Consider the following 15,447-nt stretch of genomic DNA (forward strand, 5'->3'; position numbering starts at 1 on the left):
CTCCTTAAAAGTCCACATAAGGCATAAGTAATTGGAAGATTTTGACTGGCTTTCTGAGAACTGTTCAGATCATGTTCATCGTATATGAGAGTGACTGATAAGTTAGCAAGTTGAATTTGTCCCCAGAGGAAATTGTCTGCCTTTGGGAGGCCATCAAATTCATGGCGGTCTGACATGGTGTTTTCAAAGTGGTGGCAGAGGCTGTGCTATGAAAATCACTCTGAGATTGAATTTAATTCGGACACACATTTTATATAAAAAGCAAATCAAAATGTTGTATTGAGCATTCAACTAAAGCGTTAAAGGAACACTACATGCATCTTTCTAGGTATTATACATTAATCCAAGCACTGCAAAGCTACCACAGTTCAGACCCTCTCTGTGGATTCACTGGCACCAGATCATGACTAATCCTACTCTCCGACTCCAGCTTTCTAAGCTTTCTAAGATAGGATATGTGAGGAAAGTATATCTCTATATTGTGACAGTAAACATTGTCATGCCTTCTTTTCCCTTTTTTTCAGTCAGCAGAAATTCCTTTCTCTTATAATGCATGCATACTGTATATCAGCAGCCATCCTGGGATGCTTGTGGCTCAGATATGCTTAACTATGCAGCATTTGTCTATAAAGATAATTGCCCAATAGACAGTGATATTCTGACTCAGTTCTGGATGTGGTTCTAGGTAATTTCTTTTTTAAAACTCTTTCAAAGACTTCCTGCCAAGAAAATGAGCAGAGCACTGGCATTTGTTAGTCTGGTAAGCCTCCAAATGTGGTACCTTCTTACTTTGAGTGATGTGATATAGCTATGTAGCTGTCTTTCCTGGCACAGTACACAAAGTCACTTGGAGATTTTTGATCAGATTTTGACAGCTAACATCAATTACCTTCCATCATTCTCAACGCCTAACCTCCCATAGAATCTCCTGTGACTGATTTTTCATTTTTGTTCTGCATGTATGAACTGTCTCTCAGAATGAACGACGGTAAGTTTTTACCTGGCACTGATAAAGACAAACCATTGGTTAAAAAAGTGAAGGTAAGAAAGTTTGCCTTTTCTCATGTTCTAATATGTGGAAGCCAAAATAATGATTAATTCCTGTATCACAGCATTCTCAATTCTGATTGGTCAGAATAGTAGTTCCAGCAGCAAGTTTATTTTAATATACTTATTTTAATATGTTAGTGTTTCTATAGTAACAACTTAGACAGGAATTTGTATGGCAGACACTCCACATAAACAGAGGAAAGGTTGTAACTTAAAGTTTCTCATAACAGAACAAGCTGCATTTTTTTTGTCTTTTTAACTTCACAAAAGAGAAAAAAGAGTGGCTGATGAGGGAACGACTTTTTATAACTGTCAAAATATAAGTGACAACAGGAGCTACCTTGTGTCACTGATGGTAAATGGTCTGCACTTATATAGAACTTTTTAACCTTAGTGGTTCTACAAAGCACTTTATACCGTTTCTCATTCACCCATTCACACATACACACTCACACACCAATGGCAGCAGAGTTAGCCTGCCATTGTGAGCAACCTAGGGTTCAATGTCTTGCTGTTCAGTGCCTTCGGCATGTGGACATGTGGGATCGAACTGCCAACCATACGATTAGTGGACAACCCATTTTAACCTACGATTAGTGGACCCTACGATTAGTGGACAACCCGCTTCGACCAATGATTAGTGGTCAACCCACTTTACTGTACGATTAGTGGACCCACCTGAGCCACAGCCGCCCCATGATGTTCCACACCCTTAAACAAGTACTCTGTGGTCTATGAGGATTAAAACATTGCGGGATTTGCTGTTACTGGAAAATAATACATTTTTATGTGGTAATGGCTCCCCTTTGTGTCAGGCCACAACACACTGTCACTGACACATTCAATGTACCATAATTAGATATTAGGTGACCATACATCCCCTTTTTACCGGACCTGTCCACTATTTCGGAACTTAAAAAAGCGTCCAGCCGGGATTTGTAAATTTGAAAATGTCCGGGCTTTAGTTTCATTGTGATGTGCTTATGGTCTAATACTGCATCATGTGTGCGCCTATTTGCATTGCTTTAACCCCTCTCTGTAATTCCCGCCTTCTCGCACACCAATTGGTCGATTATAAAAGGCTTGCAGCATCTGTTGGCCAAATTCCTGCCTCTCAACCATTAGTGTACTCTGAACAACCGCGCAAAGGCAAAGCGCTGTTGTGTACGGCATCAAACAGTTGCTTGACAATATTAGTCAAAATAATGCCCATGGCCGTACAAGGTCATTTTTAGTCGAAACAATGCCTATGGCCATACAAGGTCATTTTACAAGGTCATTGCTTCATATTACATGGTCATTCAAATGTGTAAATGACGGTAGAAGGTACACTCATGGCATCTAATATTTCATTTTATTCCAAGAACATTCAAAAGAATGTAGGAAAAATGTCAAACGTGGGCAGATTGAAAGCAATTTATATATATTTAAGTGATGGTATTAGTGTGCCTTTTTCAGTTTATTAAAGTTGGCATTCATAGTAGAACTGTTTTTGAACAGTATTAATCACTGTTTCAAATCACTGCTTACTGTTTTACTTCTGTTCATGATCTATAGAGTTGTATGACTTGTATGTAGCACCATGATCCTAGTTGCATGGTATTTTGTTCTTGTGTATGTGTGTATATAAAACTCAAAAAAAATAAATCAGACACTCTAAAGAAAACTGGACACCGAGGTGAAATAAACAAAGATTTACTATAAATGTAGATGCACAGATGCACTCTGTGAAATCCGGCTCAGTGCTTTGATTGAGTTGTCATGTCTTTTTCAGTTGTGAGTCAGGAGAGCCGTGAGGCTCATCTCTCAGTGCTGGTGCAGGAAGCTCAGAGGCGAGCGAGCGAGCTCTCCACACAGGTGATGAGAGAGAGCCTCAGTCTGGAGACATCAGACAAGGAGAAGCAGCTCAAGGCCTGGGAGTGGAGATGCAAACTCTACAAACGCATGCGCACTGGATTTGAGCACGCACGTGAGAGCTTTACACACATTCTCCTTTACAAGTGATTACAAACCTGAAAGAGGTGAACCTATTTCCTAACAGAATTTCACATAGCTTTACAATACAGACATGGTGTGTTTTTAAAATAACCCTGACAAGGATAGTGACACACACATACGGACATTCTCTGCTATGCGGATTATGATTAGCCCTAATGATTTCAACTGTTGAATATCACTGACCCAGAATCCTATCCACCCATGTAATAGTAATTTCATTTGTATGCCTTGGCTCAGTTTGATTTGTGGTTATAACAGTTTTGGAGCAGTGTATCGATAACATATTCTCTGGCTATTCAGGAACAATCTAATTCCCTCGAATGGCCCTTGTACCTTGATGGTATGGAACGGTCTCATGGCCAATTGAATGCTTGTTATATCAGCCTGCTTTTGTAGTCTTCTCAGTGTAAATGCCTGCCAAGGCAGCTATTACAAATCAGTCAAGCTAGAGCACAGACCCTCTCAAAGATTGCTGAAAGATTTCCCAATTCTCAAAGGAGACTATGAAAAGTGTTTCAGCTGAGCAGAGTGGTGTTGTTTGTAGCGCAGTGTGCCCTGGGTTACAAATTGCTCAGTGAATGCAGCTAGAAAGAGATCAGATCACGGATTAACATGCTGAGGAAGAAGAGAGGACTATAATCTTTTAAGTAGCGGATGTATTCCCATGGTCATTCTGATCATTTCCAAATGCAGGTTTAACAATGAATGCAGATGTCACTGTAAATTATAACCTTTGAATGCATGTGAAGGGACCCATTTTGTTCCACTGACAAAATCCATTTTATTTTTCAAATGAAAAATGGCAGCCCAGTTCATGAACAAAAAAAAGCTTTCTATTTGCTGCCATAATCAGTAGAAAAGAGAACACAAACAATAGTTTTTATTCACCCACCTTCCTAAATTTAATCTAGTCTCCATCAAAATTGGCTTCCCATTCTGCAGTTGTTAATAGTAACATGCTCACAGCAATCCAGATACCAGCATGATGTTAACTTTCAAACCACTCTGAGTCATGCCTTGGCTGCCACTTCACTTTACAGCATGATGGCATTTAATCTACACCACAATGGCATTATTTACTGGATAATCCTATATCCATCATTCTTCTGTTGGGCTGTTTTTTTTTCCCCATGGTAGTTCTCTCTTAAGGTATGCATCAAGCAGAGATCAGTTGTTTTCCTGAGCATAGTTTCCAGAAATAAATCCGACGTATAGTGAAACTTGTGCACACTGATTTGTCGTGGTGTTGTTGTTGTTGTTGTTGTTGTTTTTTAATCAAGCCTATCATTTGGTAACACAATTTCATGATGAAGTGTTATACTAACTGATCTTGTGGATATTAAATGTCTTTATACCAGAGCATTGTTGAATTTTCCATACTGATGGGTCAGAAGGTGTTGATTAATTAAAATTTTCTAAAGCATTTGTGGCACACGTGCGTAATCTTCCATTGTGCTTTATTCTTTACATACGTTATAATTGGTCCACAGCAAGCATTTGCAATCTATTTCTTATTGGACTTTGACATTTGGCTCTCACAGAGGTTCCAGAGACTCCGACAGCTGTGCGTTTGACTGTGAGCAGCAGCACATCTCTCACTGTCACATTTCAGGAGCCAGCCAGCATCAATTCAGCTGTGGTTACAAGATATAAAGGTGAGAAGTCCCTCTTCTGTATCCTGAGTCTGTAGCAACAACACAAACCAGTTATCAAGGGAAAAAAAAAAAAAAGTCACTTACAATAGACTTTTCTCAGTATATTGTCTATGTATTTTTGAATAAATTTATGCATAATAGCCCATAGCACTGTTCAGAACATTGTTTTGCAAACAATGATGCAAAATTCTATTGTTCCATTTTTTTTGTCTTGAGGTAATCTGTTCTCACCTGTTCTCTTTTCTATTATGCGGATTTCTTCCAGTGGAGTGGAGCTGTCTGAATGACTTCTCTTTATTAGCTGGAGAACTGATCCTAGAAAATCTACAGTGTCTTAAATGTACAATAACAGGCCTTACAACGGTAACTGAAAGAAGCAAAAAAAATAATAAAAATGATGAAATGTTCCAATACTTGTTCCAGTCCTTGTGTATACTGTATCTCTGATTGCATGTACTTGTACGATAGACAGTTTTAAAGATGCAGCCCATCAATAAGATGTAGATAAATCAGTGTATCGCTGTATCAACATAACATCAATGTAGATAAAAGTCCACAATTCCTGTCAATAATCAGTCCCTCCAGGATTGCGTGATTTTGCCATCGCAGAAATTAATGCAAAATCAAGCAAACTCCACAATATTCGGCAGAGCTTGCAATTTCTCTAAATTATTGCAGATTTCTTTTCAGATTTGGGCCAAGACGCATTATGCGACATCATCACAACGTTCCATGTGATGTCAATACAACGTGCATTCAGCCAAAGCCCTCTTCAATTCACGTGCATTGAACACGAGTACAGCTAAAAGGTCTCATTTACCTACAAATATGATGGTGCAAAACAATTTCATGCAATTGCAATTTCACCAATTCAAGTAGTTTTCTGCAAAAAAAAAAAAAAAAAAAAAAAACATTTAAAAAAAAAAAACTGCAAGTTGCATCACAAATTTAGAAAAATGCCACAGCAAATTCAGGCATTTTTGGCTGTAGGAATCACAACAAAAAAACCTCCTGAAATCCTGTACGGAGTGAGTAAAGGTCAAGCATATATTAGAAACTCTTTAGCTTTCGAGAGTAACTGTTATGTGAAGACATTTAGGTAGGGGGCGGGATGTAGGTATGTCTATGTTAGGCATAAATTGGGTTAAAAAAGAAAAACATTGGTCAAAATTTGCATTGTAAAGCTTACAAAATGTAGCAGTTAAAAATCCCATGTGATTTTGATAAGAAATCTCCAATAATGTAATTTTATTGCAGCTGAAGTAAGAATGTGTGTATGTGTTTGCTGCAGGGGAGGCAATACTATGTTCGTGTATCTGCCTACAACATGAAAGGCTGGGGGCCATCACAACTCGCTCAACCCCCTTGTGCTGTTCCCTCCAGTAAGTGAACACTGTCTGAACACTATCTGTCTGTGTAGATATCATCCACAGTCGTGATGAACTCAGATATGATGGAGGGTGTCGGCTTGAATGCAACACAGCTTTAGGTTACTTTGGCATTTAGAATGAAAAATAACTAAAAGAGGAATGTTTTCACATGCCGTTTTTGTTATATATCCTTGAATATAGAACCTATGCCATTTTATGACGGTCACGACTTACATGCTTCACACTGCTTTTGCTATTCATCATGTCTGGCCTCAAGGTGCTTCTTTAAAAGCGGCACCCAATAAAAAAGAACAAATCTGTCATTGCTATCAGAGCTGGCTGACTGTGCATTAGCAGATAGCAAACAGTTCATTAGAAAATTGACTGAGATTCACTGAGTGTTAAGATTTGGCTGTATAACTGTGATGTTTTGTATCCCTACAGTTTTTATTTAAAACCTTCTGTGAAAACATGATCTTTAATGCTTAATGATAAAAAAAAAAAAACTGTTTAATGTTGTTTGCACTGCACACACAGGGAATCGTTTGTCGCTTAAAGTACTGTTTCTGGGCTGTGAATCTCGAGGGGATCGTTGAGTTTTAAACACCGCTTGGCAAATCTGATTTGGTGGTCTGCCGTTTTATGTTCGCATGAATTTGTCACGAGGCGTAAGCCCGCATCAAGTCCAATCAATGCCTCCATTTACAGAACAAAAGATAATTGTTCTTCTGTGTATAGAGTGACAGAAATGAATATATATAGTACTGTGCAAAAGTCTTAGGGACATGCAAAGAAATGCTGTAGAGCAAAGATGCCTTCGAAAATAATGAAATGAAATGTTTCTCCATTTTAAAAAATACTCTAAAGAGCAGTAAACAGTAATAAATGAAACAATGATGATATTAGGTGTGACGACCGTTTGCTTGAAAAAAGTAGTCTCAGGTAGAATTAGTGCAGTTTTATAAGGAAATGAGCTGTAGGTTTTATTGAGCATCTTGCAGAACCAGCCACGGTTCTTCTGGAGACTTTGACAGTCACACTTGCTTCTTATTTTTGCAGCAAAACCCAGCAGCCTTCATTGTGGTTTTTTGTCTGAAAACCACTTAATATTCTGCTTTCTTTACTGACAGATTTTTACTACTTTACTGCTTTCTTTACTGACAGATTGGAATGATATTTTTCTATATCATTTAATTTGCTAGTTTAGTTTGGATGGTAAATTTTTTTGCTAATCACAAAACATAAACAATATGCAAAATTATATGCGAACTGTAGATTTGATTCGTACTTACTCGGTCATTAAAACACAAATGAACTGCACCAAATACAGACATCTTGTCTGCATCTTGTCCACTAACAGTATGAAAGGCTCTCTGTGAATTAGTCATTGCAAATGAGGCACACTGCACAGAAGCCCCCGTGAATTGGTTTAAAACCTGGCTAAAAGTGGATCATCCACAACAACATTAGCATAATGCCTGATTATCTATGTAACTGGATTGAAAATGTTAGTATAAGTATCGGAGCTGGAGTAAAATAAGACATTTGCACAGATACACACCAAAATAAACTCCCTGTATTTACAGTACTGTGCAAAAGTCTTAGGGACCCTTTTTTTGTGCAAACTTTGCTATAGATTTTTATTTTTCCAAAAACATTTTAGATTTCCAAACATTCGTTTTCCAGCACAAAATGAAATTTTTTTTGTTAAATTAAATTAAACAATATAAATTCCTGACCAAATATTTAAAGTTTTTGTGGTAGTGTGGATTTAAACACTATGTTTATACTATGGGCAGATGGTTTTTCAGGGGGCAGAATAACAGAATCTCTGAGGTGTAATTTGAACTGTGTGTGTGTGTGTGTGTGTGTGTGTGTGTGTGTGTGTGTGTGTGTGTGTGTGTGTGTGTGTGTGTGTGTGTGTGTGTGTGTGTGTGTGTGTGTGTGTCAGATTGGAAGGAGAGCGATGGTAGAGAGTCCCGGCGGAGAGGGCACATTGAGGCCATGGAGAGACTACTCCAGCAAGTCCGTGCCACACACCAACACTACAGCTGTGGAGGTACAAACACACACACAAACAAACACACACACACACACACACACATACACACACACACACTCTAAGACACTTACTCATAGTACACGTGCAAAGTTCTTCCTGTTATGTTCTCACTCACTGACTCAATCACTTCACATTGTGTGTGCTATGGTGAGTGAACATTTTTTTGTGTTTGTCATAATTGTTGGTATTGATTTAATAGTTTTGTGTTTCTGTCTGACGTCTGAGCTAGGAGTAGCTCTCTGTGTGGTCTTAATGTGCGCTTTAGAATCGTATACTTTTTTTATGAAGTAATGATTTCTTTTTTGTGTGGGTACTGTGGCTTAGTGGTTTGCCTCGCACCTCCGGGGTTGGGGGTTCGATTCCCATCTCTGCCCTGTGTGTGTGCAGAGTGTGCATTTTCTCACTGTGCTTTGGGTTTCCTCTGGGTGCTCCAGTTTCTTCTCCCAGTCCAAAGACATGCACTGTAGTCTTATTTGAATTTCCAAATTGTAGTGTGTGAATGGGTGTGTGAATGTGTGTGTAATTGTTCCCTGCGATGGGTTGGCACACCGTCCAGGGTGTGCACCTGCCAAGGTCCTTCAGATAGGCTCCACACGAATCTGTTTTCTAACATGTTATAAGCAAAAAAAACAGAAATGCATCAATCCATCCATTTTCCCTACCACTTATCAACCCTGTGCTTGATAAGTGGTAGGGAAAATGGATGGATTGATGCATTTCTTTTTTTTGCTTATAATATGTTATAAAACAGAGTCGCGTTTAAGTGTATGAGATAAAACCAAAAGCCTTATTTCCTAAAATATACTCAAGTCATTGACTACGTTTACATGGACAGCAGTAATCTAATTATTGATTTTACTCTGATTGAGATAATAATGTGATTAAGGTGTTTATGTGAGTCGCTTTTAGAATACTCCTGTCATGTTCCCGTTTTACATGTTTTAGAACATAATTAGATTAACAGCCCGCGTCATTACGTCACCGCGCCACGCCGTCCGAAATCCCTCCAGAATTTCACGTGTCAACATACAGTTGGTCTTCGTTATGGAACCATATACAGTTTGGGGTGTTTTTATTTATTTTTTTACGAACGCTTTAAGTGCAGTTAATTATTTGTCAAGCTGTATGTGCAAATAGACAACTGCTTGAAGCGGTGGGTCTGTCCCAAATCGCGTAGTTACCGTCTATATAGTAGCCGAGATACATGTATTTTTCCCCACTACAGGCTTATAGTATGTGATTTGGGACACAGCCGAACTCTCTTGTTCGCCATAAAACGTAAAACGGCCGTGTATGATCGTGTCCTGTCGCAAAATGTGGTGAAAACTCCCACACGACGTTCATAATGTGATTAAGGTGTTTACATGTCACTACTACACGTATTGCGACTAAAACAGGAGTAATCCACCTGTCTTAGATTATTGCTTACTTCGATTATGACCTTAATTAGATTAAGGTACGTAAAAATTGCTGTTTACATGGTAGTTTCTTAATTAGAGTATGGTCTTAATCAGATTAATAGTGGATTATTGTTGTCCATGTAAACACAGCTATTTTCAAGGTTGAGTCTCAGTCAACATTAAAATCTGGTTAGCCCCATGAATTCTGAGCTTATATTCAGTTATTTATTTAGTTTAATATTCAGCAGTGACTACTGTGAAAGTAATAAGAAAAGGAGTATAGTTAACAATACTAAGAAATGTAAGTCTATACCAACCGAATTGTTGGTCCCAGGAATTTATAAAGTCACAAAATATAATGATAATTATAATGATAATGAGTCTTTATTGGTAACATATACATATGCACAGTGAAATTCTTTTCTTCACATACCCCGACATGCCAGGAAGTTGGGGTCAGAGTGCTGGATTAGCTATGATACAGCTCCCCTGGAGCAGAGAGATTTAAGGGCCTTGCTCAAGGGCCCAACAGTGGCAGTTTGGCAGCACCAGGACTTGAGTCCTGAACTTCCGATCAGTAACCCAGAGCCTGGCAGTGCTGGGGCTTGAACCCTCAACCTTACCCCAACCTTAACCGCCAAGCCACCACTGCCAAATATACAGCCATCCATCTATCCATCCATTTTGGTTCCACTTATCCTAGGGTTCTGGGGGAGCCTGGAGCCTATCCTAGGGAACTCGGGGCACGGGGCTAGGAACACCATGGACGGGATGCCAACCCATCACAGGGCACAATCACACAAACATTCATACACTACGAACAATTTGGAAATGTCAGTCAGCAAATCTTTGGACTGGGGGAGGAAACCGGATTACCCGAAGGAAATCCCCAAAGCAAGCTCAGCACACACAGAGCGGAGACAGGATTCGAACCCCCAACCCTGGAGGTGCGAGGCAAACATGCTAACCACTAAAACATACATAAATCCAAATTTATTCATAGAGTTTTGCCATTCTGAAATGTTGGCTGAAATATTGAGACCTTAATTTTTTTAATTAATTATATTATGTATATTATATTAATAATTTCATTATATTTATTCATTATATTTATGTACATTATATTAATAATTTCATTATATATATTCATTATATTTATGTACATTATATTCATCATTTCATTATATTTATTCATTATATTTATGTACATTATATTCATCATTTCTAATGATGAATATTTTCAAGCCAGTTTTATATATTTTTTTTTTGCATTCAAGAGAAAATAAGCCAGTGCTGGCTGTAGTTTGCTTTACAATGCCTGCTCTCCCACGCTGTTCCAGAAAATCGTGGTTGCGCAGACACGCATCCTTTCTGTTGAGTTTTGATTGTACTGCAACTATAAGAGGAGTGACATTACTTTGAAGAGCTCAGATGGTGAATGCAGAAATGACCTCATGCTCATCAACTGTGTTTTTCATCCAGCTTTTTGTTGCTTTCAGTCGTTCCTTTCTTCTTTTTATTGTGTTTTTCATCTCTTCTTTATAACCCTCATAAGACTCTCACTCTCTTCTCTCTGCTCACTCACGAGGACTGCTTTCTGCCTCTTTGTCTTCCTGTTCTTCCTCTTTACGCCTTACTTTCTTTCGCTAGATTAGCTCGGTATTAGAGTGGAAAAATGTGTGGAAGCGTGCTAAAAATGTTTTCACTCTGCGCTTTAGGCATCCAAAGTACTGTGAGTGTGCTGTCTAAGCCTCGAGCGGAGCTGCCGGGAGAGACAGGAGCAGAGTTCATGGAGATTGTGTACATAAATAATCTTTTAATACATTTATCCATTTTGGATTGCACACGTTTATGCGGCTGAGCTTGCATACTGTAGCTTTGTAAATCAGAGCGCAAACACCTTTCCAGATTAGGGAGGCTGGATGCTGTCTATACGTGAGAAGCGCAGTGCCAGCTTTGGCCTTTTGCCTACTCCCTAATCCAGAAGTCGACGAGAGGGGCATAGAGGAGTGTTGTTCACTGTGCTGACAGTAGCTCAGAGCTCACAAACACCAACTTCATTAGGGAGCTATGTGGGCCGCCACTGGCGGAGAGTGAGAAAAAAAAAAAGTCTGCATCACTCATCTGTTTATGAGTCAACATATGAGTCAATGATGTCAGGGGGGATGACTGCCAGAGTCTCAAACAACATTATACTGGATAATTGATTCTAGAAGAAAAAGACTATTTGAGAGTTGTTTATGGTAAGTGTTTTTCCCCCCATCGCGATTCGTGATGTTTAAGGACTTGCACTAAAATGTAGAAAAACAGAAAATCGCCTCCCACTACGTCTGACAGAAAACCCCCCTCTTACGTTCATGCTTCAAGTAGAATTAAGCTTTTAGAGCTGTCTGATTTTGAGTGCTGGAGACATAGTACTCTCTCACGTCTGTTTGTCTCACTGAGCTTGTGTGTGTGTGTGTGTGTGTGTGTGTGTGTGTGTGTGTGTGTGTGTGTGTGTGTTCTATGCTCACAAGCACACATGCTGGAAGAGGTTGCTGTATTTACTCAGTTTATTTTTGGAGAGATGGTGTTTGAAAATAAATCTGCAAAATTAATCAGTGCTGGGACAATGCCACCACTATAAAAACCACGGCAAAAAAATGCTGCTCATTTAAGGGGAGGTTATCTTAATTTATGATGTGTATATGTGGAGCTGAGAGGGTGCTCACAGAGTGAGGGGTGTGTGCACTACACACAGCTCTCTGTGTTCCACATGAGACACAGTGACACCCACACACACTCACACATACACACACACACACACACACACTCCTCCTCAGCTGTAAGCTGCTACTGCGAGAAGGCGCCTGGAAAGTCTTGCTATGGCCGTTATGGATGAGCTTGCGAGCTGCACATATGTTCAAAAAGCCTGTTCTGACCCTCACGAAATGACTTAGATGTAAAATGGAGAAATGCTACCAGCAGCGCTCCACTCAGCTCACACACGTTCTCACTCACCTCTTTTCATGGTTACACACCGTGCGTACAGCAGACAGATGGATTGCCAAGTCATTAATCAAACATGATCCATTTTTTATTTTCATAAATGAAAAAGCATTTCTATATTTATTCGGGGTGACAGTTTGGCGGCACAGGAGGCCAGTGCACTCATGTCTTATAATCCAGTTGTCAAAGTCAGTTAACCTCCAGAGCGAGAAATACAAATTCAGAGGCTGAGTTATCAGCACATTCAGTAGTGGCAGCAGTAGCCATGCTTAGTGTGAGTTTCCCCTGCGCCAATTCACTACAGCTTTCTCATATGCTGGACATAAGACCTGTAGTGTCACATATGGATAAGTACCGTGCCATTGGACGGTGTGTGTTCTGTCCTTAAACGTAAAGTAAATAAATCGAGCTGTTGAAATAAATGTCCTTCTCAGTGTTGTTTTAATTAATTATAACAACAAAATCATAGACATAATGAAGGTCTTATGGGGTTCGTATTGCACACGAGTCCATATGTGGGCTAATAGCGGTGTATAAATGGAAAGTTCCCCCTTGTCCACCCCCTCCCATGGAGACAGCGAGACTAGAGCTAGCGTGATTAGTCTTGTGGTGACTGGGTCTTTCTGATGGCCACTTGCATGCTGTAAACAGCTTCTCAGCCTCCCGAATTGTTCAGTCTGCCGCACTGTTTACACGGGGGGCAATTATGTGACGCTTAATTTCATGAAAACAGGGTCGTCTGAAGATAGGCATCACTGAAAGGACCACTGATAGGACCGCATTTGAAGCAGGAGATACGCAGCGCAAAAGTTGTAGATAATACTTCTTTCTGTGGTGTGACCCTCCTGACCTTCTCGATTTAGCAGCCCTGAGGCGCACTCTCACATGATGCACCTCTGTTTCACCCATTTTTTTGTTTCACGACACACGTACACCTTGTGCTGTCTTAGTCAGCCTTCAGACCTGTTTGTTTTATATTTTGTAACAGCAGCACAAAAAAGGCACAAAAGCAACTTATTACATTGCTCTACTCAACCTTCTTCTTACATATCGTGCTTCTGTTTATTGTTCAGTTAAATGCTTTTGCTTTCAGAAGTGCGTATGTGAGCAGTGACCTTACTTACCTTCACCTTTCAGACATTGTGAAGCTACAGAACCCCAGTCGCAAGCAATCCGTCTCTAGAAGCCTGAAACATCTCTTTCATTCCTCCACTAAATTTGTCAAAACTCTCAAAAGGTCAGTATACTTTATGTGCTTAAATCAGCACTTATAGTGACATGTGTTACTGCCTTCTGTCATTCTGGGTAATCCCTCATGCACCGAGTATGTGCTCTCACCCGGGCTCTAGGGGGATCTACATAGCCGCGGTGTTTTATCATAAGGACAGTCTGCTGGTGACTAATGAGGATCAGATACCCATCGTGGAGGTGGAGGACTCCTACAGCAATTCCCTCATGCAGGACTTTCTGTGGTTTACCAAGGTATGACAAACACTCCAGCTGACCGCTAAGCCTGGGTAATGGAAGGAGCAGAATGACTCTAGTTAAGTAATGGCACGTTTGTTGGTATTTTTATAAGCATGGATTATTCACAATGACAGACATGTCAAAACATTCCGTGAAGGTGTATTCTATTTTTAAATGATAATATTAAAACACATTAATGTGTGCCGTTCCGTTCGGCTCAGTGATTTATTATGACTATACAATTAATCCATTAAATCTGTCAAAGCAAAACTAAGTTCCATTGGTAGTGCATTTAATTTTCCAATGATAGTAAATGTGCTTTACAGCTTTCGTGTATGTGGGAGGATGTCCGATGGCTCAGGCAGAGCATGGCTATTTCCGCCTCGTCCTCGTCCACACTGCAGTCCAGGCAGAAGATGCTGGCTGCCGCCGGGCAACTACAGGTCTGCCAGCCCTCAATTAGCCTCTCTAGCATCTAATTACCCTAATGCAATTCTACTCTCACAACACAGTAATTGAATTGAGTCTGAAGAGCCACAGTGAGAAATTTTGAACTTTTTTTTTGGTTGGTTGGTTGGTTGGTTGGTGCACATGTGTAGGCAGCTCTGCAGTTTGTGTGTACAGGCTGTGTGAAATGAGGCAATTATAGCTGCTGCTCCCTAACAGTTTGAGCTATTTATTCCAAAGCCACTCACGATTAAGAGCTGACTCTTACTGCACTGTTGTACCCACTTCTTTTGTTAGCATTGTAGACCCACTGAGCACATAAGAGCACTGTTAAGCCCGTATTGTAATACTCTAGAGTACATGCTTTCATAATCACAGCTGTGGATCTTTCTGTCCACACAGAACCTTCTTGGAACGCACAACCTAGGCCGCGTCCACTACGAGCCTATTAAAGACCGCCATGGCAATGTGCTGCTAGTGACAATCAGGGAGATGGACAGCTCTTATTCCTTCTTCAACGGGAAGTGGATGCAGGTGTCCAAACTACAGAGCCAGAGAAAGTCTCTGTCCACCCCTGAAGAGCCCTACGCCCTGGACATTCTGCTCATCACTATACAGGTACAACTTGACTTTTCTCAGTAACTGTACGATTAAATGGGAAGTATAAATTTTTGGCAAATACGTTTAGGTTTTTTTTTTGCACTCCGCTAATTTGAAGCCAGAGCCTGTTTACAGTTCAGATGACTACGATGAGTGAGAGAGCTGATATGGACAATATGTCAACAGGATATCCTGGCATATCAGCGGCGAAGTCAGCACCGTCTTTCTCCAGGCCTGTATCTGGGCTACTTGAAGCTCAGCAGCTCTGTGGATCAGATCAAGGTGCTGGTCCCACAGCGAACACCCAGCATGCTTTGCCATTCCAGGATACGGGACAACTGGAATGTCTCCAGGTTAGCTCCATATTTCCTCCATACGTCATACTAAAATCTGTATATCTGTATTTTTCA

At 40.1% G+C, this 15,447-nt stretch overlaps 1 protein-coding gene across 3 annotated transcripts in view; it reads left to right on the top strand.

Moving 5' to 3' along the window:
- Positions 1–15,447, top strand: part of ankfn1 (ankyrin repeat and fibronectin type III domain containing 1) — a 69,698-nt gene that overhangs the window by 42,901 nt on the left and 11,350 nt on the right. For all 3 annotated transcript variants that reach the window (XM_017484204.3, XM_017484205.3, XM_053685378.1), the window contains 10 exons: positions 2,825–3,019; positions 4,590–4,703; positions 4,969–5,066; positions 5,995–6,085; positions 8,025–8,132; positions 13,661–13,760; positions 13,873–14,005; positions 14,317–14,433; positions 14,840–15,055; positions 15,224–15,390. In XM_017484204.3, the coding sequence (XP_017339693.1) occupies positions 2,825–3,019; positions 4,590–4,703; positions 4,969–5,066; positions 5,995–6,085; positions 8,025–8,132; positions 13,661–13,760; positions 13,873–14,005; positions 14,317–14,433; positions 14,840–15,055; positions 15,224–15,390 (1,339 nt within the window). The remainder of the gene's footprint in view (positions 1–2,824; positions 3,020–4,589; positions 4,704–4,968; positions 5,067–5,994; positions 6,086–8,024; positions 8,133–13,660; positions 13,761–13,872; positions 14,006–14,316; positions 14,434–14,839; positions 15,056–15,223; positions 15,391–15,447) is intronic.

This window comes from Ictalurus punctatus, chromosome 13 (genome assembly GCF_001660625.3).
Source record: "Ictalurus punctatus breed USDA103 chromosome 13, Coco_2.0, whole genome shotgun sequence".
Lineage (NCBI taxonomy): Eukaryota > Metazoa > Chordata > Actinopteri > Siluriformes > Ictaluridae > Ictalurus > Ictalurus punctatus.